The sequence below is a fragment of the Pelodiscus sinensis genome, chromosome 4 (assembly GCF_052426305.1).
Source record: "Pelodiscus sinensis isolate ZL-2025 chromosome 4, ASM5242630v1, whole genome shotgun sequence".
In the NCBI taxonomy this organism is placed as follows: Eukaryota; Metazoa; Chordata; order Testudines; family Trionychidae; genus Pelodiscus; species Pelodiscus sinensis.
Genome location: NC_143055.1, coordinates 109,291,630 through 109,315,557, shown reverse-complemented (window position 1 = coordinate 109,315,557; position 23,928 = coordinate 109,291,630). Strand labels below are relative to the sequence as shown.

The 23,928-nt window shown below is 42.1% G+C and overlaps 1 protein-coding gene across 6 annotated transcripts in view; it reads right to left on the bottom strand.

The window, feature by feature from the left end:
- The window catches only part of TBCK (TBC1 domain containing kinase), a 185,255-nt gene that overhangs the window by 5,767 nt on the left and 155,560 nt on the right, over positions 1–23,928 (bottom strand). For all 6 annotated transcript variants that reach the window (XM_075929695.2, XM_075929700.2, XM_075929699.2 and 3 more), the window contains 2 exons: positions 22,842–23,017; positions 12,881–13,040 (listed from right to left, as the gene is read on the bottom strand). In XM_075929695.2, coding sequence (XP_075785810.2) covers positions 12,881–13,040; positions 22,842–23,017 — 336 coding nt within the window. The remainder of the gene's footprint in view (positions 1–12,880; positions 13,041–22,841; positions 23,018–23,928) is intronic.

The following is a 23,928-nucleotide window of genomic DNA, read 5'->3' as shown; positions in this document are numbered from 1 at the left end:
AGGGAAGCTGTGTAGACGTAGCCTCAAAGAGAACCATCCCCTCCTTGTGGGAGACCAGAGATGTACGGTCTTCCCTTGATGTCATCTCTAGCACCCTTCTATCTATCAGAGGCACCAAGGTGAGGGAGGAGGAAGCAGGAGCCAGTGCTGGGGGAAGCCAGCTTAAAGGCTGGTTCCCCCCCAGCACCATCTACACAGGGAGCAGGGGAGGCAGGCTCTTAATACATTTAAAAGACTAAAGCACAGAAGGGGGGACCCAGCTTGAGCTTTAGCCTTTAAAATGTATTAAGAGCAGACAGACCGGCCTGGGAGCTAATCCCGCTGCAGCTTCACCACTTATCGACTAAGCCATGGAAAATCCATTGACTAGTCAATCGGTTGATTAAACTAAATTTAACATCTCTATGCTATGGGAGGGATTGAAAAAAGACACTGCCAATTTCATGTTCTATTATTGTATGTTGTATCCTGAAAGGATAAACAGCTGCCAGGGTACATTGTATGCAGCTTGTGCTATCAAAAAGGTGAACAGAGTTATTTCTGGCATGTGTACTGCTCAAGGGAAAGGGGAAGAAAGATTTCAAATATTTACATGGACCTCAAGCCTTTTTTTCATAGCCTAAAGGTTTTGCACAAATATCATGTGGTTAACTTTAAAAGACACGAGAAAATAAAACAAGCAAAGGAAATTAATGTTTCTCAAAAACTAACTTCAAGAATTGACAGTCTAACAATAATAAAATTTAGCACAGATACTATGAAACAGTGTGACCTTCTGAGCCACTTAATAGATTTCTTTTGTGGAGTCAACAGCAGAAACTCTAATTTCAGAATAAAATTAGTCTCCCACATGACTGCACACCATTGTGTAATTCTACCATTTTAATCAATGTGTATGTACTCATTTTCTTCTTTTTCAAATACTATGACAAACTCTTAAATTAGGGGACAAGAGTTAGGCACCAAAACCATTTATTTTGCAACCAAATAAAAGGGACTTGCTTTGCAGTATGTGGTGAGCACAAAAGCCAATCAAAGTTGGGGATCTTAGTTTGGAATAATCTAAACAACCTGTTTTTTAAAGGAATGTTGGAAGATACATTGTGGAAGAATTATTCAAATCTCTATTCCAATTATTCTTGTGACATGTAAAATTCTTATATCACCTCCCTTCTTGTAAATCTTAATGTTTACAAACAGATCATGGTTCCCTCAAATGTATCAGCTAGATTAACATTTTTTTACATATCATGGACAGATAAATAGTTATTGGCAAGAACTCACTACTTCATATTCAAAATTTGAGGTGTTTGTGTCATTGAACAACAAAAGTTGAATGGCATTGTTTTTATTCCTTGATTGTAGAAGTTACACTTCAGGAAGAGGATTTTAAGTCTTTCAAGGAGAGGCAGCAGATAAATAGGATTAGGGAATGCTAAGAAATATTAAGAAAAAAAAAAGAATCTCTCTCTTTTCTAGGTCACAAGCTTTGCTCAAGACACTATTCCCAAAACGTTAGACTACTATGAAATTTACGGTAAACTTGCAATAATCCGGCACCTTTAGAACCCAGGGGGTGCCGGATTATCAAATATGCTGGAGTACCGGAAGGAGGGTTATGGGGGTCGGCGGAGAACTGCGTAGCCTGGGAGAGGGCAGCGCTGCGGGACCAACCCAGCAACACCCTAGCTGCTATGCCCCCGGCTTCCCCAAGTCAGCCGCTGCTGACCAGCAGCGGACTTCAGAAAGTCCGGGACAGAGCAGCTGGGGTGCTCTGCCCCCGGTTTCTCCACATCAACCACTGGTCAGTTTCAGCAGCGGCTGACTTGGGGAAGCCAGGGGCAGAGCAGCTGGGGTGCTGCCGGGTTGGTCCAGCAGCGCCACCCCTCACCTGAGTGGCGCTGCAGGACCAACCTGGCAGCACTCCAGCTGCTCTGCTCCTGGCTTCCCCAAGTCAGCTGCCAGCCAGTTTCAGCAGCAGTGGACTTGGGGAAGCTGGGGGCAGAGCAGCTCCAATTGTCCGGCTGGCCGGAGCACTTCCGGGTTCCAGTTGGTGCTGGATTATCAGGAGTGCCAGACCACTGGATGCCGGACAACTGGAGTTTTATTGTACTAACTGCATGCAGAGTTCAATTTAATTTCTTCATGATATATTCACAGCAAATGAGTGTGTGTATGGTGCATGAAAATCTTTGAATAGCTTGTTTAAGCACTGCCTTCTCAGATGTCTGGTAAAGTGTTTGGAAACACTGTTCACAGGTTAAGCACGAATTAATTCCACATAAAATATGCCTCTTTCACTGGGAACTAGTAAGCATGCAAATATTTAATATTTCAACATTCTTGTTGAGTAAAACTCATTTATTCAAATTCTCAGGAAGAGGTACAGGAATGGTTGTAGCAAATTCATTTAAACCCAGTGTTGGATAACACCTTTCACTAGGTCTACATACAAACATACAAAACAGGGTTGACCCTTCTTTCCATCATTTAAGTACCATCATGTATCAAGAGCCATAAAAATCTCCACTGTTTAACTGGGAACCTTAGATCCCCAGTATAGATCATTTATCAAACTGTGTTTATACAAGACTACTCCAAGCAGCAAAACTACACAGCTTTCAAGGGTACCCGTTGTATTACATTAGACATATCACGGTCTCAGAATGTATATAGTGGAGATTCCTGTGACAGAAAGCAGTTTGTGCCATAATGGATTATAACACTTTACAGACTGACCATGAGGGTAGGGATGTTTAAATTTCTTGCTTTCACAGACATTCCTGTGGCAAGGGAAAATTAGAGGGTGGGTTGGGAAGGATGGAGAAATAGCATACTGAACCACAATACTAAGTGAAAAAATTCCGTGACCAATGAACAGTACAAGGAAGCAAAACTATATATTCAAAGAATCAGAAGCAAAGAGATACTCACATTACAGATTTATCTCACACAAATACTATTACAAGATTGCACAAATGTTCTTTTCTTTCTATTGCTTTGTAAATGTATGTTACAAAAGCCTTAGCTGAGGGACTGCAGGCTCTTTTACTGTAAAACTCAAACAGTAGGTTGACTTTGATTCTAGTGAAGGTGAGTAGACATGAATTACACCAAGAAATTATTCACTAACATCCATGAACAACCCTCTCTGCAGGACTAGGGAGACACTAAATCCCATGGCTTCAAAGGAGGTATTTTTAGTTCAACTACATGTAACACTAAAGGCACGTCTACCTGGAGACTTCATGAGCTCAAGTCAGGGGTTATACACCAGCTTGCTACACATGAACAGGGCATGTGGATCCTGCTACAACTGAGTTCTTCGGTGCACTCTGACCTACTGTTTTCAAGACTCTCCAGATAAAGAATGTTGCACCTCTGATATTCAGGTGATGGACATATTCAAATAAACAATTTGCTAGGTACTGTTACTTGATAACTAATACAGTATCACCATAAGTTGAAATGGAAGAAAGGGAAGGAGCAAAGGTATACATTTAGCTATAAACACAAAGTATGTTAAAAATGCACTCATTGTCCTAACAAGATCAAGGAGGAATTCTTTGCATACTGAAGAAGCTTTGCTTTCCATTTCATAACTTCAGCTACAAAGTGATAGTTGAAAGGAGCTACACATAAGAGTTTGAGGGTAGCCCATTCATCTACATAGATAGCCAGCTGTTATCAGGAACCAGATAAGGCTTAAGAGTGACCATACACATGAAAGAGAATGATGCTGCCCCAAGCATTGAATCTTCCATTTGGGAATGAAAAAATGCAGTAGCAAATATAAACATTCCCGAGAACAGCTGAAAGTGCAAAGTAACCAATTTCCTGAGACTGTTCTTGTAACACAATTAATGTATACCAAGCAAAGAACTTCCAAGAAAACTAAAGCCCCATATCGATACGGCTGAGTGGGCTGTGAAACAATAATGAGGAAATACCATTTTAAGATTCAACATAAAGTGTATTAATTAATAAAAATCCACTTTATCTTTTTTTAAAAACAAACAAAAAACAAACAAACAAACACTTAGTCTTCCATGATTCCCCAGAAATTAAGTCTAGGGTTCTGGTCCCCAACACGGTGCCCGCGGGCGCCATGCGCCCGCCAGGTGCTCGGGGCTGGCCTGGCACCGGGCGCTGGGAGCGCCGGCCCCGGGCACGCAGCGCTGGGCGGGGGGAGCGCCGGCCCCGGGCGCGCAGCGCATGGCGGGGGGAGCGCCGGCCCCGGGCGCGCGGCGCTGGCGGGGGGAGTGCCGGCCCCGGGTGCGTGGCGCTTGGCGGGGGGAGCGCCGGTCCCGGGCATGCAACTATGGGGGGGGGGCCGCCCCGGGCATGCGGCTATGGGGGGGGGCTGCCCCCGGGGCGCAAGTGTCCCTGCCCCCTGGCGCCCGGCGGGCGAACGGCCACGCTCCCTGGCGCCCGACAACCTTGAAAGGTTGGGGACCACTGGTCTAGGGGATCTGAAACGGAATAATGTTCTTTTGAAGCATTTCCACTCTCACTCTCAGCCTGAAAGTCAGACATATGTTGGTTTAACTTTAACTTTTTTTGGCTTAAGAATTGCTTTATTTATTTAAAAATGTTTAAGACTTACTCAGTGACAGAATTCCATCCAGAGCTTAAAGATCTTGCCAGGAGACCATGTAATGACTCAGGTCTCCTTTTTCTACACTGTATAGATACTGGAATGCTTATCGAAAGCCCATGTAGAGCTTCCCAGTTCCAAAACACAACTTACAAGGATGACATCTTTGAAGGAACCTTTGGAGCATGGCATCCCTAGATCAAAACTACTGGCTCAACCACATCCATCTTTCATTCCTTCATAAAGAGCTTCAGGGGAGGTGAAGCACCAAGTTCTCCTTCCTTATGTCAGTGTTTTCCCCAGAATTCATGGAAACTTTTGGAGAGAGAAAACTAAGGGCTCCACAACTCCCATGAGCACTTCCAAGACCCAGAAGCCTCTCACTGTAATGAAATAGACAGCTCAAACTCCTCTTCAAATAATCCTTCAAACTTCCTGGTAAAAGGCAGAGGCATTAGCTTAATCAAGGATAACAGAATTATACATATTTGGGGTTTCTGGGCTGGCCTGTTTTTGATTTATAAGCTGGCAAAGGAACAGTGGGAAACTTCTCCTGAATCTGTTTCTTTTTTCACTTTATTTTTTTAACCTATTTGCTAGGGGAAATATAAGGCCTAACTAAATAATGGCTGTATAGTACTGCAAACTGTAAGTGCAAAGTAATTAAAAGGCCAATTGTAGGGCTGATATTACAGTTCTGTATCGCCTTTCTATGATCCTGTGGCCTTTGGAAGCATAGAGTGTTGATGACAGGAGGAGAAGGCCTCTTTTTGTTGACTTTGTATAATGTCCACTTGGTATCATATTGACTGGGACCCAGCACATTTTATGATGTACGTGGAAACTGCTGTTAACTGAATAAATCTCCCAATATCTCTAAATGAGGGCCAGATCCAAAACCCACTGAAGCCATCGAAAGACTTCAGTTGACTTCAACGGGCTTTGAATCAGGCCATAAGTGACTATTAGTGCCTTTGAGAAGACCAACTGAAGAAATTACACAACTTTAACACAAATAAAGGGAAACACGGTCTTCTCTGATACCACAAAAATGCCTAGTGAAATTTACTCCACAGCTAGATTTACAAGGATATTTAGGTGCCTCAAGCTGCCGATACGTGCTGATTGGCATGTCTATACGTCGAGCTGGATTTACACCTTCAGCTCAAACACTACATCTAGACTGCAGGCTTCTTTCAGAAGAAGTTTTCCAGAAGAGATCTTCTGAAAAAACTTCTTCCAAAAGAGAGCGTCCACACTGGCCGCATTGATTCGACGCTATCTTGCATAAAAGGCCACCTAAGCAGGGCTTTAGGTAACCAGTTGCTTCTGAGTGCTGGTGCCGGAGCCTAGCAGACATACGCTTAAAGGGACCCCCTGGACAGCCATTTCTCTGTTTCTGCTGTGTGCTAGCCTACCTCTTCGAGGGACAGCAAAGCTCTCGCAGCACCTGCTGTGGTTGTCCAGCTTTTTTGGAAGCCACAGCTTTTGTCTTTGTGCCATGGAGCCAGAACTGCCTCTGGGAATGTGATGGCCACACACAGCCATGCTGCAGTTTTTGCAGCACTTTGTGCCAGCTGCCTTCCTGGATCTGTCCGAGCTTGACCCCGAGCTCATTCTGGGGACCCTCTCCCTGGGTATGGGAGCAACACCTTTGCAACCGAAACCCACGGTGGAGAGGCGTTTCTGGAGGCTGGACACCTGTTCCAACTTGTGGGACTGGCTGGTCATGGAGCAGTGAGATGACCAGCAGTGGCTCCAAAACTTCCACATGCGGAAGGCCACCTTTTTGGAGCTATGTGCCTGGCTCGCCCCGGCCTCTGATGACGCAACACTCACTTGCGGTCTGCCATCACCCTGGAGAAGCGGGTTGCAATCACTCTCTGGAAACTCGCCACCCCAGACAGCTACTGGTCAGTGGGCAACCAGTTCAGCATGGAGAAGTCCACTGTTGGAGCCCTCCTCATGGAGGTAAAGCACTCTTGGGCTGCAGTCTCGGGGGGGGGGGGGGGGAGAGAGAAGAAATACTAGAAAAGGGGATCCTTGGGAAAGGGGGATTAGAGAAGGTGGGGGAGTGGAGTGGGTGTGAGGGGGAAGCCCCGTCTCCAGGGGGTTGTGCTGTCCTGCCCTCACACACCCCTGCTACTGGGGGAGGGGGGGGAGCTTCATAGGAGGTGGCTCCTGGGGTGTTTGGGGGGCAGGCACCTTCCAAGGGCTCAGGCACCCCCTCTCTCATTCTCTGTTTTGTGTGTTTGTCTGTCTCCTTCTGCAGCTTGTGTGGGCCATCAACTCCATCCTACTGTGCAGGGTCATCCACCTGGGAGACCTGGACCCGATCATGGCTGGATTTGCTGCCCTGGGGTTCCCGAACTGCGGGGGAGCAATTGATGGAACCCACATCCCAATCTGCACACCTCAACATAGAACGGTCCAGTACATGAACCACAAGAGCTACTTTTCTATGGTGCTGCAGGCCCTGGTCGACCACCATGGACAGTTCCTGGACATTTTTGTTGGGTGGTCAGGCAAGGCACACGATGTCTGGATTTTTTGGCACTCCAGCCTCTGCGGAAAGCTGGAGACAGGCACATTCTTTCCCCGCTGGGACTTTGCAGTTGGGGACGTGCAGATGCCATTGTGCATCGTGGGGGATGCGGCCTGACCCCTCATGCCATTGCTGAGGAAGCCGTATACCAGTCACCTGGACCACAGCAGGGACCAGTTTAACTCCCACCTCAGAAGAGCGAGGATACAGGTGGAGTGCACCTTCTGCCACTTCAAGGCGTAGCTGAGGTGCTTCCTGACCTGCCTTGACGTAGGGCAGCATAACATTCTCGAGGTCATCTCGCTGTGTTGTGTCCCCCACAACATTGTGGAGAGGAATGGGAAGGCCATCCTCCCGGGGTGTGTGTGTGGCCTCACAGAGGCTCGGAGGTGCACAGGGGACCATGCTGCCTGCTTCCACCCACCAGCCCATGGACAAGCAGCCAAGGGAAGTGTCTGGCCACAGTGGGATCCCCCCTTGGTCTGCAGAGGAGCTGGGAGTAGCCTGGCCTTCCCTGGGGCCCGCACACACACCTGCACCTGGCATTGCTGCACTCCTCGGTGTGTCTAGGGTCGTGCCTGCATCCTGGTGGCTAACCTGCTTCCAGCCATGGCATGTGCTGGGACGGCATTTCCTCCCTGGGACCAGATGTTTGTGTGGCCTTCCCTGAGCCTGGGAACAGGATCCAAACTGTGCTCAGGGGCTGCCTGCTGAGTCCGCGTTCCACACACTAACACTGCACGTGGTTCCACATGCACAGACTGCAGCACGATGTCCAGCCCAAGCAAGCCAAGCCACGCTCCCACCCCATCCCCTGTACACCTGCCTCCCATGCCCGGTGTGAGTGACAATCTGAGAGCACTCGCCTGAAGATCCCTCCCCAGTGTCAGACAAAGCCTGGGAGATGTCCACACTCACTGGAAGCGGCTCCAAGGAGAACGTGATGGTAGCCGTGTCATCCACCTCCTCCTCCGCCGTGACCTTTGGCTGGGCAATGACTGGTGGAGCTGGTGGAGCTCCTGGTAGTAGGGGCAGGTGGGGGTTCCTGCATGCTCTGGCCCGGACATATCCCTGATGGAGCTTTTTTACCTTACTCCAGACCTGTTCCAAGTTCCGGAGTGGGTGCCTGTGCTCCGCCAGGAACTTGGCCATGCGCTTAAAAATTTAGGCTCTGCAGTGCTCGGAGCAGAGATCCTGCAGTGTCTCCTCCTCACCCCACAACTTGAGGAGAGACAGGATCTCCGCTCCGAACCAGGAGGGTTCCTGCCTCTTGATCCCCCTGGGGCTGCTCCCTGTGAGGGCCAGGGCAGTCTCGGGGGGCTTGTGACTGCCCATGGGTGGCAATGGCTGTGGCAGGGAGAGCCGCGAAGTCAGGATGCTGCTCCCAGGCCGACTTCCTGCCACAAGGCTTGTCCACGGTGCCTTCAGCTTTAAGAGGGGCCAGGACACAGGAAAAAAACCCTCTTTCCAATCCACACACGCCTTTTTCCGAAAGAGCTCTTTCAGGACAAGGCATTCTTCCTCATAGAAACAGATTTACCAATATCGGAAAAAAACCTCCGTTCTTTTGATTTTCTTCCGAAAGAATGTGATTGTAGTCTGGACGTAATTGAAGTTTTTTCAGAAAAATGGCCATTTTACCAAAAAAACCTCTGTAGTGTAGACATACCCAAAGAGACAACTAAAACCAGAGTCAGTCCAAATGGCATAAGGGGGTGGCCAAATAGTGTGGGCCTAGTGTCTTGGATAGATATGCCTTCAGGGCAGGTAGTCTCACGCGACATAAAGGATCTGCCGACGCAGGGTTCTGAGGTCGGCAGATCCTCATCTAGACTGTTGTGCTGTGCCGACAAACATGATTGGCACAGCACAGCGGCCATTTTGATTTAAATGAAGCGGCGATTATTTAAATCGCCGCTTCATTTCCCTTTGTCGTCCTGCCTCATCTACATAGCTCTGTCGATGGAGCCATGTAGTCTAGACACACCCTAACAGCTGTGCCAGACCATGGATGTTGCCAGACCAGAGAATCCCAGTTAAGAGCATTTCAACTTGTACTCTAAGATGCTTAGGCACTTTTATAAATCCAGACAGATGTTTATCTGCATATTACAGCACTTAAGTATACTTGTAAATCTGGCCCTTGTTGCTGTTGTTGTTGCTTTTTAAACATGGCCCTTGGTTAATAGTTTACCCATTTGAAGGCTCAGGGATTGATGTTTGTTTGTTTTTAGTTAAGTTAGTAGGGTGTGCATGTAACAAAAGATGGGCTTATAAACAGGGAAATAGCACCTTTACCCTGCAGAGACTAGCTTCTGTGGCTGGAGCTTTCCAGAGAGCATAAGGGAGTACAGGCTGCCCCCGACTTGCGATGTGATCAGCTCCAGGGATAGCGTCACAAGTCGGGGGCATCATAACTCGAGCCCGCATTTACGACAGGACAGAAGTCGGGGGATTTCGGCCCCTTCCTCACTTACGGAAAAGGTCCTAAGTGCGGGGGGTCATAAATTGGGCCGTTGTAAAGCAGGGGCCTCCTGTAGACATCAAAATCCCATGACAATTTAGTGGAGCTTGGGCACTTAACGCCCTTAGGTTCCTCTGAGAAACCTGGCCTCCATATAATCAAAACCATCAAACTTCTCAGTTCAAAATTAAATACTTAAAAAAACCCCACAGTGAAACTTCTTCAGTGCTGTACTTAGATAATTAGGAATGAGAACATTCATTAACATGGGTAATTGTACAGTGACCGCTTTACCTGCTTACTGGAACATGCATTGTGTAAAATGATTACTTTTTGTTTAAAGCAAAATGAAAAGTTCCCGTGTGAAAGTGCCACCATGCAGATGCAGACAGTATGTTACTTTCATATGGTAAAAGACATTTTCTTGGGCCAAAAATGTGTCATAATAAAAAGAGACTGAACTTAAACCTTTGCTGGTGCTCTGAATAAGACCTCTCAAAACCCAGATTGCTTGTCTTTGCTTTCAAGATAATTCAGAGATCTTATCTCTTGACTGGAAAAAATTACTACAATATTATGATACAACTTGCAAGAAGAACTTAAACATGATCTACACAATACATTAATAATACAGTAATGATTTTACCAGGCCAAAATAACCAAATGTAACACTCTAAAGTTCAAACACCATGACTGAGGATTTACAGTAGAACTATAAAAACAAAGGATTGATGGTTCATTGAAGTCTGCCCCATGGGTCACCAGTCATCTCTCCACAGTTAGATCCTACACTATTCCCAGCCTTCTATCCAGCAACACTTTCCCACAGTAAGAAAAAGAATCTAATTATTATCATCAACAGATTAAGAACATTACTATAGTAAAGGGATTGCTTCACTGCTGAGAAATGATTGGCTGGTGATTGAAGATTACAGAGCTAGATTAGTATAAACTGTTTGTTTTATTATTGGGGAAACTGATAGTCTGAAAACACTTTTTCCAGTTAAACATTTAACAAAAAATAAACACACTATATTATCTGGGATAGTTAGGAAAATGGTAAACTTTTTCCAAACACACCAGCACAGGTAGTAGTATATTTCACCATTAAAGCTAAATCACTAACTCACTCTCTGACATTGATCAAGTCACTTCATCTTGTCTAACTGCCATCTGGCTATAACAGAAAAAAGCAGCACTTTATGATAAGTAAACAAAAAAAATCTCACAAGTAATGCACCAGAATTTATATTTTTGGGTAAAAAAAATACTGCCCTCCTTCCCATAAAACTAGTCCCATGCCACATTTCTGTGACTTATACTACTGATCCATGTTTAGTTCACTGACTCTCAAACTTTGATCAATTATTTAAATATGCATTTAAATTGTGATCAAATTAAAAGCGGCTGTAGTGAATATCCAAATATCTACTTGACCATTATACACTTCACTTCAGTTATCCAGAATCCACCCTGGAATTTAAGAGCCCATTCCCCATGTACAAACGTGGGGGAAGGGGATGTATAGCAAGAGAGTGCAAGGCACTGCCATTTCAATCATATAGTAAAAGGTTGTATGCTCAGACTTGGACAGTTTAATTCTCTCCCAATATCCATTTTTCCTACTGGATTCCTGCTGTTCTCAGACACAGGCAATTATTTGGCCAGTAAGGAAGGGTCACTATTCACTCAGAAGCGGAGAAACTGACATAAAATTGTAAAACTGACAGCCATCCTCAAGGCAACAAACATGCCATAGGCCAGAACTCAGTGCATTGCACTAACTACACTGAGCTTCAACCTTAGTTTCTCCCCTTGCTAATACTATTCTTCTAATAGCACATTCAGTCAGCATATACATCAGCCAACCTAGTGGTTTAAACTTTAGAGTGCATTAAATTAAGAGGTTACTGACAAGTAAGATTCACATTACTTAATTCTGGCCTAAGAAAGTGTTTAAGTGAAGCCAAAAGAGAACTAATTTCTTTACTATTGCTTCATTACTGCTTCTCCTACTGAAAGCAATGTTTTTATCTATATTGAAAGAAAGCACTTTCTAAAACTAGTCTAAGTGTTTCATCATGGGGAAGCTAGACAAAGAACAAAGGATGCAAAGTAGCAAAGGAAGAATTTTCTACAAATCTATTTTGTCATCTTTGAATGCATTGTAAAGATATAAAGCAAGTTATTAATTCAAAATTAAAATGAGATTTTCTACTTTATAATTAATTACAATTATTCAGTCACATTGTTCAGCAGCATTTTTCATATAAATTCCTTCTGTTCTGTATATATTTCATAATCTAGATTAATTTATCATTTTGTGATTAGGCACTAACACACACCATTAGTGCTGGCATCAAAGGATTAAATAGCTAGTGGCTAATTTCTCTTTACTCTGAATGGTTTGCAACTTGATACTTACAAATTAAGAGCCTATTAAAACTTATCATGGTGCAAAACTTTGGTTTTACACTTTTATTTGCTGAATGACTTAACATGGAACAATGAAGCAGTTAAATAATAATAATAAAAAGCTACTATTTTGGACAAGTCCAGCCCCATTCTCCCAATTTCAATTTGTTGAAATACATGAACATCTTCAAACATTTGCACAGAATGAAGATAATATTTCCAAGTTTTCATAGAGAGATGCAGCAACACATGCTATGGATTTATGAGCCTTTTGACAAGAGGAAATCTGAGACAGTTTTAACACATACCAGCCATAAAGAGCTAAAAGAGACAGTTTTAAAGAGCCTACAAATGAGGTTCCAGTACTAGTACTCCATTGATTTGTGGGTCAAAAATATTGGTTAGTGCAATTATTTTCTGAAAATGCTTTTGTTGGGTCAGTTTCTCTGTTGATCTCTATTAACATTACTGCTGCCCACAGAGTTCTTATCAAGAATCATACAACAAAACTAACATGTGTAGGCCATTTCACAAAACTAGATCTCACCGCTGCAAATTCAGAAATTGGCCATTTTAAAAATACACTTTTTTAAAGCTGTAGGACAATTACCTCTGATGAAGAAGTTTTTGTTTTTTTAAAAAGGACGTTTTCCAGAGATTGAATGTTTATAAGAAATACAAATCTCTTTCTTTTGAACTGGAAGGAGGCAAAAAACCCACACTAATCAATGCTTCCCAAAATGTGTGTATGGAATCAATTTGATAAGTGCCAGAGATATTTATTTATTGATGCTTGAAAATTTACATTCAGGCTATGGACATTATTTAAAGAGAGTATAGGTTATAGCTATAAACTTACAGCAGCCATGTTCTTCACCACGTGTCCTACAATCACAACAACTCTTCCTTTGAATCTCTGCAGTGTGGCAGTAGCAGGACACTGGACAAGCTCTCCTTCTGCAGTGAATGCTGAGCCAAATGGAACATTGATGCTGCCTGAAATGTGGCCACGATTAAAGCTGATGGACAACACAGTTAAGGGAAACATGAAAAAAAAGAAAAGTGGATACATCCACACCTGCTGTATGACATGTAGCTTTTTGGGGGTTGGGCCTCGAATTGTTACCACAATACAAACAAACAAAAACAACAGGAATAAGCCAGTTGCTCAGATTTGTGTGTATGCACCATTCCCACTGAAGTCGATGTAATTTGAAATTTTAGCACAGAATTTGGATGGTAGAGTTTTAATACATAAATGTAAATTAACTTTTTTCTATTTTCTTTTCTCTTCATTGCTAATGCCAATGATGTATGTAAGTAAAATAAGCAGTTTCATTCTCCTCCTGGCTTATCTGATACAGGCTAATTTGTTCTTATTGGATCCATCAAGAACCACATTTACTATTTATCCATACTGAAAACAACAGCTGCCACCTTACAGGGAAACAAAGAGAACAAGGATTTATTTGCTGTTCAAAAAGGGACAGATATTATTTTGAACTCTGCAGTGGTCAATGGGTACTTAATATCACAGAAGAAAGCAGAGATCTATGCTCAGGGACACATTATTCTGTTTTATTAGAATACAGCCTTGTAAAGGTTTAACTATTCTAAATAGCCATGAAACTTCCATACGGAGCAACTTCTTTACATTCATTGCAGCAGTTAACCCTTTAGAAATCAAGAATCATGAACTTAAAACCTTTACCAGAAATTAAAAGTGTGAAGTTCATGTGCGTCTGTCAGTCTTTGATATGTGCTGGAGATGGGTACAACATGTGTTTTGTTTTGTTTACTAACTCCTTTAAATCAGGTTTATTTCACAACATACACTTATACCAATGCAGTGATAGAGAGAAACATAAGAACCCAGAAACAGAACTCCAGATCAAACTGAAATGGATTTTTGAGCATCTTACAAAACCTACACCTGTGCTTTATATAAAAATGAAACGCTATGCACATAGTATTCTTGAGACTGGAAACTTTCCTCTAAAATCTTGAATACGTGGCCTTCACTCAAGCATACTAGCAAGTCAGTTCTACATTGCTTTACACTACCTTGCCATTCTGAAATTGCCTGCATTTAAACATTTTGGTACTTTTCAAAGTAAGAACAAAATCTCAGCTAACTAAGAATGTAAGAACATTTCCCAAAAGCAAATTAAATTAAACAACCAAAGTTTGAAAGAGTGTGGTTAATTTATTTGCTTCTTTTAATATTTTCACAAGCAGTTGCATCTCTGAGTTTCACCAGAAACTTAAGCATTGCAAGAAGTACCAGTGAAACTTAGGTCTTTATAGCCACTACTGTACTTAAACCATAATACTGTCATCAGTGTCATCTTACATCATGAAGGACAACAACATGCTATCTTCCAACGTGTCAGTCTCTCAATCTTCTGTTAAAGCTGAAAGACCATAAAGTACTTAGCTACGACCTTCATAAAAGGAATGGAACACTGCCAGTATTTCTGCTAACATGTTTAATGGAAAGAGGCTAAGATAATCAAAGAATTATTTGGGTGAGACAGCAACCAAGCAATGGCTCTAGCTTGGTGGTTACAGCTTTCATCTTGGATGTAGGTCACTCATGAGCCAGTCCTCCTTCTCTAAAGTCACAACAAGCTCCTTTTATACATCCAAACCTAAGTGTCTTGCTCCCCAGTTCAATAGTCTAATAAGATTTTATTAACAATTAACGAACACTAAAACTTGTTTGAAATCTTGTGTGTACCAATTAAGAAAAAACAGCACTGGGTCATTTTTCCACTAGTTTGAATAAAATTATGAGAGAATTTTCGAACAGAAGTGACTATTTGTGCATGTGAGCATGACAGAGGGTTTTTTTTCCATAGTTTACAGGAGTAAATTTGAAGGATTAAGAAAGTAAAAGTAGAATTTGCTTCAAAAGCATGCCAGCCTCAAGTATTCAGATTAGTCACTGTTTATGTCAGTACTTGTAGAAAGCTAGTGGAGTGCAGGCTTTAATTACAAGAAGTTGCATTGGAAGGAGCAAATAGTTATTCTTTTAAGATCACTACTTGCATACCTTTCTCAAATGTGATTAGTATGAACAATTTCAGTTTGAAGACCAGAACTGCTACGTGATGGGAAAGCATAACAAATCAGCTTTTTAAAGGCTAATAAGAGCAAGAACCCCATATCACTAATTAGTCCAGTTTATCTGTGTCTAACTCAGCAGTTCCCAACCCTTTCCATATGGGGACCCATTTTGACAATTCAGGAAGACTTATTGACCCAAGGCAATTCAAAAACGAAGGGAAGGAGGAAGGGCAGAGCCACCTGAGGAGACACTTGATGACCCTTTTTAAATGTAATGGAGACCCATATTTGGGTCCCGACCCATAGGTTGGGAAACCCTGGTCTAACTGGAAGAAAGACTCTTGCCCCAACCACAAACTGTACAAAATCCTCTTATTCACAGCTCCATTGTAAACAATAGTAAGAGAAAAGTTTAAAAATAGGACAGTTCTTTTAGACTGACCATAACTTTGCCCATACTGAGAATGTTAAGCTGCTTAATGCAACAACTGACTTAGCCTTTAAATCAAATAAAATACATGTAATTAGAGTAATGACATTCGCATCTAACTATGCAGCCTTTTTCTTGTTGTTTGTATTCTTTCTAATCTTAAGTGACCATCTTAACCAGTGCAGTCTTTAGCTGATTACAAAAAACAGAGATTTTGTGCAATACTGAAAGACCATAAAGTACTTAGGTAGGACCTTCATAAAAGGAATGGAAAACTGCCAGTATTTCTGCTAACATGTTTAATGGAAAGAGGTTAAGACAGGACTCCTGGCTTTCTGCTGAAACAGGGAACGCTCGGAATGTGAACTTTTTGTTACAAAGTTTTCTCTTGTAAAACAATCTTGGAAGAAAGGGGTCACTAGACATTATGTTCACAACATGTACTTCATTACAATACAACTCCTTAGTATCCAAGAAAACCCTTATAGCAAAGTTATGATGGACTGTTAAAAAAACAGTAATGAATGAGAAACCTGTTGACAGTCCTCCATGTTTCCCACGAAATCACATTAAAAGCTACTGTGCCCGTTCTTTCCTGTGAAACAATAAAATTGTGTGAAATATTAAAATGAATTACAAAATTATTCTAATTGTTCATATTGAGATGTTTTATTATAACACACCCCGTTTTATTATAAAAAGCCTCATTTTAAAGGATTGTGATGGGGCGACCAGGCCCCGCACTGAAGGGCTGGGAGTAGCCCAGGCCCAGCTGACTGAAAAAGCCCCACTCCTCCAGCCCTGCTGGGCCTGTTCCCAGCAGAGCCAGAGTATAAAGACAGAGGGAGCCCTGCAGAGAGGGAGTCAGCTAGAGGGTAGAAGGGCGCAGGCAGCAACCCCGGTGTTCCTGCAGCAGCTGAGGCCAGAGAGAGAGCCAGCAGTCAACCCCGCCTGACGGACCAGACCACCTACAACCCCAGCACCAGCCCCGGTAAGGACCGACGCCAAGGCAGGCAGACTATTGGGGGCCAGGGTGGTAGGAAGCAGCCCAGGGCAAGGCATTGCTATCACAGCTTGGTGTGTATCAGCTTAGGAGCAATAGACCCTGCCTAAAGGGCCCTGGGCTGGGACCCGGTGGAGAGGGAGGGTCCGGGTCCCCCTACCACCGCTTTCCGCACCCTGGGCAATCACCCCCAGCTGGGAGAGGCTTTTCCCGGGGAGAGGCCTCTGGTACCGTATCTGCCCTGATAGAGGGGCCTGGACTTTATATTGGAACTGCTGGTACCATATCTGCCCTGATAGAGGGGCCTGGACTTTATATTGAGACTGGGAGTTACCGTATATGCCCTGATAGAGAGGCCCGAACAGAGGAAATGAGACCTTAGAAGGGCGGGGCATACCCCACGCAAAGGGCGTACCCCTCGACTAGGATATTGATATAATAGGCATCACAGTAACGTAGTGGAATGAGGACAATAAATGGGACACAGTCATACCAGGCTACAAAACATATCAGAAGGACAAAGGTCACGCTGCTGCAGAATGGCACTATAAGAAAGTGGAAGAAAGGGTAGAATCAAATGAAGTAAAAATCTTAAATGAGCCAAAATGTTCCATAGAGTCTCTGTGGGTGGTACTTTCATGCTCCAATACTAAGAATATAGGAGTAAGGATATATTATTTACCACCTGATCAGGACAGTGATATTGACTATGAAATGCTTAGGGAGATAAAAGAGGCTATCAAAATAAAAAAAATCAATAATAGTAGGGGATTTTGACTATTCCATATTAACTGGGTCACCTCAGGACAGGATGCAGAGATAACTTTTCTTGATACCTTAAATGACTGCTTCTTTGAGCAGCTGGTTCTGAAACCCACCAGGGGAGCTACAATTCTTGATTTAGTCCTAAGTGGAGGGCAGGATCTGGTCCAAGAGGTAAATGTAACTGGACCGTATGGAAATAGTAACCATAATGTAATAAAATTTAACATGGGAAAAACACCTCAGTAGCCCAACACTGTGGCATTTAATTTCAGAAAGGGGAGCTACACAAAAATGAGGAAGCTAGTTAAACAGAAATTAAAAGATACAGTGACAAAAGTAAAATCTCTGCAAGCTGCTTGAAACTTTTCAAAGATACCATAATAGAGGTCTGGCTTAAATGTATACCCCAAATTAAAAAACACAGTAAGAAAACAAAAAAGTGTCACTATGGCTTAAGCGCCAAGTAAAAGAAGCAGTGAGAGATAAAAAGGCATCTTTTAAAAAGTGGAAGTCAAATCCTAGAGAGGAAAATATAAAGTAACATAAACTCTGTCAAATTAAGTATAAATATAATAAGAAAAGCCAAAAAGGAGTTTGAAGAACAACTAGCCAAAACCGCAAAAAGGAATAGTAATTTTTTTTAAGTACATCAGAAGCAGGAAGCCTGCTAAACAACCAGTGGGGCCACTGGAGGACCGAGATGCTAAAGGATCACGCAAAGAAGATAAAGTCATTGTGGAGAAGCTAAATGAATTCTTAGTCGTGAAGACTGAAGCAGAGGATATTGGGGAGATTCCCAAACCTGAGCCATTCTTTTTAGGTGACAAATCTGAGGACTTGTCCAAGATTGAGGTGTCATTAAAGGAGGTTTTGGAACAGACTGATAAACTTAACAGTTACAAGTCACCGGGACCAGATGGCTTTCACCAAGTGTTTCGTAAACTATCCTTTAAATCAGCTTCTGTACACAAGGACTGGAAGATAGCTAACATGAGGCCAATATTTAAAAGGGCTCTGGAGGTAATCCTGTCAATTATAGACCAGTAAGTCTAATATCAGTACCAGGCCAATTAATTGAAACTATAGTAAAGAATAAAATTGCCACATAGATGAACATAATTTCTTGAGAGAAAGTCAACATGGTTTCTGTAAAGGGAAATCAAGCTTTACTAATCTAATGGAGTTCTCTGAGGGGGTCAACAAACATGTGAACAAGGAGAATCCAGTGGATATAGTATACTTAGGTTTCCAGAAAGCTCTTGAGAAGGTCCCACACCAAAGGTTCTTAAGTAAAGTAAGCTGTCATGGGATAAGACGGAAGGTCCTCTCATGGATTGATAACTGGTTAAAAGACAGGAATAAATGCTAAGTTTTCAGAATGATAAATAGTGGTGTACCCCAGGGGTCTGTATTGGGACCAATCCTATTCAACCATTTATAAATGATCTGGAGAAAGGGGTAAACAGTGAGGTGGCAAAATTTGCAGATGATACTAAACTGTTCAAGACAGTTAAGACGAAAACAGGCTGTGAAGAGCTTCAAAAAGATCTCACCAAATTAAGTGATTGGGCAACAAAATGGAAAATGAAATTTAATGTTGATAAATGCAAAGTAACTCACATTAGAAAAAAAATCCCAACTATACATACAATATAATGGGGACTAGTTTAGCTACAACTACTCAAGAGAGAGATCTTGGAGTTGTGGAGAGTTCTCTGAAAACATCCACTCAGTGTGCAGCAGCAATCAAAAACGCAAATAGAATGTTAGGAATCATTAAAAAAAGGGATAGAGAATAAGACAGATTATCTTATTGCCTCTATATAAAACCATGATACTCCCACATCTTGAACACTGCAGACAGATGTGGTTACCTCATCTCAAAAAAGATATATTGGCATTCGAGAAGGCTCAGAGAAGGGCAACAAAAGTTATTAGGGGTTTGGAATGGCACAAAGCAAGATTAAAAAAACTGGGACTTTTCAGCTTAGAAAAGAGAAGACGAAGGAGGGATATGATAGAGGTCTATTAAATCATGACTGGCGTGGAAAAAGTGAACAAGGAAAAGTTATTTGCTTATTCTGGCAATATAAGAACTAGGAGTCACCAATGAAATTGATGGGCAGCAGATTTAAAACAAACAAAAGGAAGTTTTTCTTCACTCAGCGCAGTCAACCAGTGGAACTCTTTGCCAGAGGATGTTGTGAAGACTAGGACTTTAACAGGGTTCAAGAAAGAGCTAGATAGATTCATGGAGGTTAGATCCATTAACGGCTATTAGCCAGGATGGGTAAGAATGGTGTCCCTAGCCTCTATTTGTCTGGAAATGGATGACAGAAGACGGATCAAGTGATGATTACCTGTTGTGTCCCCTTCCTCTGGGGCATCTGGTATTGGCCACTGTCAGCACACAGATTATTGGGTTAGATGGGCCTTTGGTATGATCGAATATGGCCGTTCTTATGTAAAACCCACAAAGTAATATTGCATTTTTGTGACGATAGGTAACAGTAATATCTAACAGGAAATACAGCAATAATAGACAGACTTTTTTGCACTGAGATGAAAATGTGTAAAGGATAGGTAGCTCCCATCACTGAGTGGATATATCATAGTATAGCTGATGTATTCCTTGTAGGATTTTATTTTTTCAGAATATCTGACCGTCAACTTCTTATGTATATTATGTTTTCTGGGAAACACTGGGACATTACCAGATAATAGGTCAACTAACTCAACAGATTGTATTATCAGTACAAGCTCACTATTCAGAAAGAATACTCCATGCTTCTTCCAACCCTGGAGACTGCTGCCTGCTATTTATCTACAGACTAGGTACAGCATGAGTAGCAGCAGCTTCTCACACTGACCCACCCATTCACATGCCTCCGACTGACCGGTCAGACAGACCAGGATCTTGGAGTGGTGAGTCTGCTAAAAAGAAAACCACTTAATGAAATTCTGATGAGGATTTAATATGAGAATAGCTATAGTCTTTAAGAGACTATTTCCTGTTAAAAAAGCTCACATTTCTGCTGGGTTTCTAAATAAACATGGTAGTTAGAAAAGAGGACCAAATTAAAAGCCTTTCCTACTTTAACCTTTACTATGAATGTAGCTTAAATTAACCTTAATTGTGCGTGGGGAAAAAAGGCACTGAAGTCCAGACAATGATGAGTCAAAGGATTCAGATACCTGTGACTAACTGGAACCTCCACTGATGCATGAAATTAATAAATAGAAGGAAAAACACACTTCCATGCTTTGATCCTCTTTATTTTAGTTAGATAGCAGATGGTGTTGAGCACTCAAATTTTGGCATATTTCCAAAAATGGAACATATTGTAATAACTCTTCTGCTTATATAAGTTACAATTTGGAACAGTGTCCCAACTTTACCATGCTCTGTTTTTCAGTAAAGTGTCACATATTAAACACTGAGAAAAATATTTTAGCACTGCTTCTTCTTAAGTTTATCATTTCCCTTAAAAGAACAGATTTATCAACCTGCAAACTCCTGAAAAAGCCAGAAACAGATTTAAAAAGATTAAGACATTTGATACATGTCAGCTCAGTGTAAAAATCATCTAAGGCACATACCAACCCTAAATAGGTAATACTGATCCACTACTGAATGGAAACTTTGTTTAAAGAAAAATAAACATAGGACACTTTCTAGAAATCCTACTTTTCTAGATCACCATACTTAAAAGGAAGTTTATATAGGTATTCTATAGTTGAGATTTCACAGCTTTCTTAGATGCACATAGCATGGGACATTTTGCGTAATACAGAATATATAACTGCAATATTCATTAATTCTGTGGCTGATTAAACAGCAGCTAAATTTACACTAGTATCTTGTGACAAGCCATGTTACTGTAACCTATTTGTTAGTGTACAGATGTAAGAACCTGGGAACCGATCCTTTACATCCTGTTACCCAGAAAATCTAGATGCAAATACAGTCCTTGACTTACCAACAAGTTACATACCAAACACTAGGTCGTAACGCGATCTGTTTGTACGTCGGATTACATTCACTTACGTACAGCTGCGCTGTTTGTAAGTGTGGATTTCGTTCATAACTCGGGTTCTGGCTGTATAGGAGGCTGGTCTTAAATACGAACGGTCGTAAGTCGATATGTTTGTAACTCAGGGACTGGCTGTACTTAAAAAAAAACCAACCAATTATCTACACCAGTTTTACTGTTACAAAAGGAACTTTTTATAATGTGACAGACCACAGCCTGCAAACTGCAAAACTCTTATAGAAGGCAGCCATATTGGAAGATGCGTTAATGCTTTCTTGTTTCCAAATTAGCCTCACCTGAACACAGCACAGCAGCCAGGGTAGAAAATAGAGGCCTAATTAGGAGGCAGCTTGCAGCTGGGGTTAATTAAGCACCTGCTGCCAATTAAGACCTCCCAGGTTCCTATAAAAGGATTCCTCCCAGGCAGCAGAGAGGGAGTTTTTGGAATGTGCACAGAGGAGAGCTGCAAGGAAATGCTGAACCCAAGGATTGGTCAGTGATGAGAATGACTCCGTAAGTGGGAACCCTTGCCTCTAGGGAAATCCCAGGGCAACAAAGGAGGCTCTGTGAGTCTCTGAGGTGCTCAAGTAACCGCCAAGAAGCGCAGAACTTCCAGGGAACTACCAAGGGACTCTGTCATACATGGTGCATAAGTAAATACAAATAAATTTCTATATTTTAAAATACTGCTTAGGACATTAAGAGACTCACCTAATAATAGGTTGTGATTTATCCCACATTTAGATGGAAACTGAGACAGATATGCTCCTTGCTGAAAGAAAAACTGTAAAAAATAAAGAAGCCCAACCAAAAAAAAAAAAAAAAACCTTTAAAGTTTTATATGTTGAATTAAAAACCATGTATGAAGAACAGAATGAAAAATACAGCTGCAGGCTGTACTGAATAAAAGGTGACTGTATGATGCCTTCTCTAGTTGTGAGCCAGCTGGGTATCTGAACATGCTTTTCTGCATAAATCAAATCAGTGCAGCCACAGGGCTATTTTAACTCATGCCAATTACAAAGCTAAATACTCTCCTTAGGAGATTTTTCCTGGATATTAGCAGAACGCATCACGTACTCACCTTTCTAATAGTCCTCTAGCCCGCAAAAATTCATCCCCTCTTCTGACACATCCACTGCACCATGCTGTGCACAGGGACAGAGCACAGCAACTGACATAAAAGCAACTATGCCAGGCTTTACACCAGGCCATGATTCCATCATGTCAGAAGACACCTCAAGGGCCACTAGTGGCTTTCATGTCAGTATGTGCTGCTCTTGAGGCACAAAATGGTTTCATTAAGATCTAGCGTCTAGCCCATAGCCTGAGGAGCAAGGGAGACTAATAGGGAAACTTCTTTACCCTTTTTTCCCCCACAGAGGAAGAGTTTCCACTACAAACCCTATCTGCATATCTTTAGCTCTATTTACATTATTTAACATGCTAGTACCGACTTAACCCCCAACTAAAAAGGCAGGAGTAGTAGTAGTGGTGAACTGGCCAATTTTAAGGATACTCTTCACTATTACGGATGTCAACTACCAGCAGTTTTGGCTTGCTAGATTTGGTTTTCTTTGTAGGTGTTTTGAAGTGGGTAGGTCCTGTTAGCTCACACAGGTCAATCAGATCTTCTGCTGAGATTCGTGGTGACACCTCCGCCTTCAGATCGTTCAACTGGATAGAGTCCCTAGACTTTAGAGAGAGAAAAACAAAATCTTAAAAATGTGTTGTAAACTAAGTTGGTCCCTGATTGTTCGAGAAACAAAGTGAGTGAGGTAATATCTTTAATTGAACCAGCATCTGTTGGTGAAAGAAACAAGCTTTCAAACATACATAGGCCTGAAGAAGAGATCTGTGAAAGCTCAACAGCTTGTGTCTTTCACTAACAATAGTTGGTCCATAAAAGATATTACCTCATTCACCTAGTTTCTCACTTAACTGTTTAGGCTTTATCTAACATGCATTACAGGCTCTGTTCTATATGATCATCCTCAATATAAAAATGAAGTTTTACATAGAAACATTCTTTCCTTGTAACTACACACAACTTAGAGTTAAGCCATATAGCATTGCAACTTTTCAAATTATTCATTATGGATAGTTCATCTGACAAACTTAGCTCTATTTTCTGTTTGAAAATTATCAATACATAGTTTTTTCTGAATATATCATTTGCAATTATTTGATGATTAGCTTGTGAAAACAAATTTTAGCCTGTGGTTGGTTCATGAAGTGTTCACTGTGGAATAAGATCCTCCCCTTCAGTCCAGCCATTTGATGCAAGGTAAAGGAGTCCTAAAAAGCCTTGATCTATCCAGAGGAGGAATTCACAATTCAAGAACTGAGGTAGACAGTCACAAGTTGTCTTCAAGGATCCTCATAAAAGCCCTCATGTAGGTGTCATGTCAGGAGTGGGATGGATCCATAGGGAATGAAGAGAAGATTCTGGGCAGCAGTATGGCCCATAAGTCAACTGGAAAACCCATCGCAATTTAACAGTCCAGTGGAGCTATCTAAATTATGCCAGAGCCTACTCCAGTCCCCAGAGTAGCCAAAGATCAAAAGAATGCAAAGATTACTTACAGCTATCGCTAGCCTTCCCT